Source organism: Salminus brasiliensis (assembly GCF_030463535.1).
Source record: "Salminus brasiliensis chromosome 20 unlocalized genomic scaffold, fSalBra1.hap2 SUPER_20_unloc_2, whole genome shotgun sequence".
Classification (NCBI taxonomy): Eukaryota; Metazoa; Chordata; class Actinopteri; order Characiformes; family Bryconidae; genus Salminus; species Salminus brasiliensis.
In genome coordinates this window covers 280,001-282,500 of record NW_027326637.1, presented here as the reverse complement: position 1 = coordinate 282,500, position 2,500 = coordinate 280,001, and the positions used below count along the sequence as shown (strand labels likewise).

The 2,500-nt window shown below is 36.2% G+C and overlaps 1 protein-coding gene across 1 annotated transcript in view; it reads left to right on the top strand.

The window, feature by feature from the left end:
- The first annotated feature begins 1,634 nt into the window (after positions 1-1,634).
- The window catches only part of adamts12 (ADAM metallopeptidase with thrombospondin type 1 motif, 12), a 19,801-nt gene continuing 18,935 nt past the window's right edge, over positions 1,635-2,500 (top strand). Inside the window, 1 exon segment of the mRNA XM_072671890.1 lies at positions 1,635-1,783. Coding sequence (XP_072527991.1) covers positions 1,696-1,783 — 88 coding nt within the window. The 5' untranslated portion in view covers positions 1,635-1,695.

Genomic DNA, 2,500 nt, shown 5'->3' with positions numbered 1-2,500 from the left:
TTATTAAACGAGTCAAAACTATATAAAAGTGAGTCAAATGTTTATTAAACGAGTCAAATCTATATAAAAATGAGTCAAATGTTCATTAAACGAGTCAAATCTTTATTAAAGTGAGTCAAATCTTTATTACGGTGAATCAAATCTTTATTAAATGAGTCAAATCTTTATTAAGGTGAATCAAATCTTCAGTAAATGAATCAAATCTTTATTAAAGTAAATCAAATCTTTATTAAATTAGTCAAATGTTCCTAAAACGAGTCAAATCTATATAAAAGTGAGTCAAATCTTTATTAAAGTAAATCAAATCTTTATTAAATGAGTCAACTGTTCCTAAAACGAGTCAAATCTATATAAAAGTGAGTCAAATCTTTATTAAAGTGAATCAAATCTTCAGTAAATGAGTCAAATGTTTATTAAACGAGTCAAATCTATATAAAAGTGAGTCAAATGTTCATTAAACGAGTCAAATCTATATAAAAATGAGTCAAATCTTTATTAAAGTGAGTCAAATCTTTATTAAATGAGTCAAATCTTTATTAAAGTGAATCAAATCTTTATTAAATGAGTCAAATCTTCAGTAAATGAATCAAATCTTCATTAAAGTGAGTCAAATCTTCATTAAAGTGAGTCAAATCTTTATTAAATGAGTCAAATCTTTATAAAAGTGAATCAAATCTTTATTAAATGAGTCAAATCTTTATAAAAGTGAATCAAATCTTTATTAAATTAGTCAAATGTTCCTAAAACGAGTCAAATTTATATAAAAGTAAGTCAAATCTTTATTAAAGTGAATTAAATCTTCAGTAAATGAGTCAAATGTTCATTAAACGAGTCAAATCTATATAAAAGTGAGTCAAATGTTCATTAAACGAGTCAAATCTATATAAAAGTGAGTCAAATTTTTATTAAAGTGAGTCAAATCTTTATTAAGGTGAATCAAATCTTTATTAAATGAGTCAAATCTTTATTAAGGTGAATCAAATCTTTATTAAGGTGAATCAAATCTTTATTAAATGAGTCAAATCTTTATTAAGGTGAATCAAATCTTCAGTAAATGAATCAAATGTTCATTAAAGTGAGTCAAATCTTTATTAAAGTGAGTCAAATCTTTATTAAAGTGAATCAAATCTTTATTAAATGAGTCAAATCTTTATTAAATGAGTCAAATCTTTATTAAGGTGAATCAAATCTTCAGTAAATGAATCAAATCTTTATTAAATGAGTCAAATCTTTATTAAGGTGAATCAAATGTTCATTAAACGAGTCAAATCTATATAAAAGTGAGTCATATCTTTATCAAATGACTCAAATCTTCATTAAAGTGAGTCAAATCTTTAACAAATTAGTAAAAACTTGAGTCGAATCTTGAGTCATTAAAAAGTGAATGAAATCTTTTTTAAATGAATAAAAATAAATGACTCAAATCGTCATCAAAGTGAGTCAAACTTTTAGGAAACGAGTCAAAATGTATCAAACGAGTCGATACTTCAAGAAAGTGAGTCGGAACTTTCTGAAAGTCAGTGAATCATACTTACTCTTACTTTTAGAGCTCGAGCTGGTCACTCTTCTCTTCCTCCTCCTCCTCCTCCTCCTCCTGTGTTGGGCTCACTCCTCCCCTCGTGCCCCTCTCTCTCTCTCTCTCTCTCTCTCTCTCCAGTGTTGTTTAGTTCTCTCTCTCTCCTCCTCTGGTCCGCTATGTCTCTCGCGCTCCTCCTGCTCGTGCTGGCCGTCAGCCACGTCGCGCGCTCGGAGTCGGACCGCGCTTTCCCAGACGCGGAGCAGGGTGGGTGCCATTACTAACGCACAGACAGGCAGACTGGACATCCAGCCATAACTCACCGGGAAACAGCCGAACCTCAGCACTGCTGAGTGCTGCACGCGCGGGGAACCCGGCTTCCCGTAGAGAGAGAGAGAGAGAGTGTGTGTGCGCGCGCGCGTGCGAGGGTGCGAGTGTGTGCGAGTGTATGCAGCTGTGCACGAGGCTGTGCTGCTTCAGCCTGTGGAGAAACCTCTACAGGACTTCACACACACACACACTCACACACACACACACTCACACACACTCACACACACACTGACACACACTCTCACACACACACACTCACACACACTCACACACACTCACACACACTGACACACACTCTCACACACTCACACACACTCACACACACACTGACACACACTCTCACACACTCACACTCTCACACACACACTCACACACTCACACACTCACACACTCACACACACTCACACACACTCTCACACTCTCACACACTCACACTCTCACACACTCACACACACTCACACACACACTGACACACACTCTCACACTCTCACACACTCACACACACTCTCACACACTCTCACACACTCACACACTCACACACACTCACACACACTCTCACACACTCACACTCTCACACACTCACACACTCACACACACTCACACACACTCTCACACACTCTCACACACTCACACACTCACACACACTCACACACA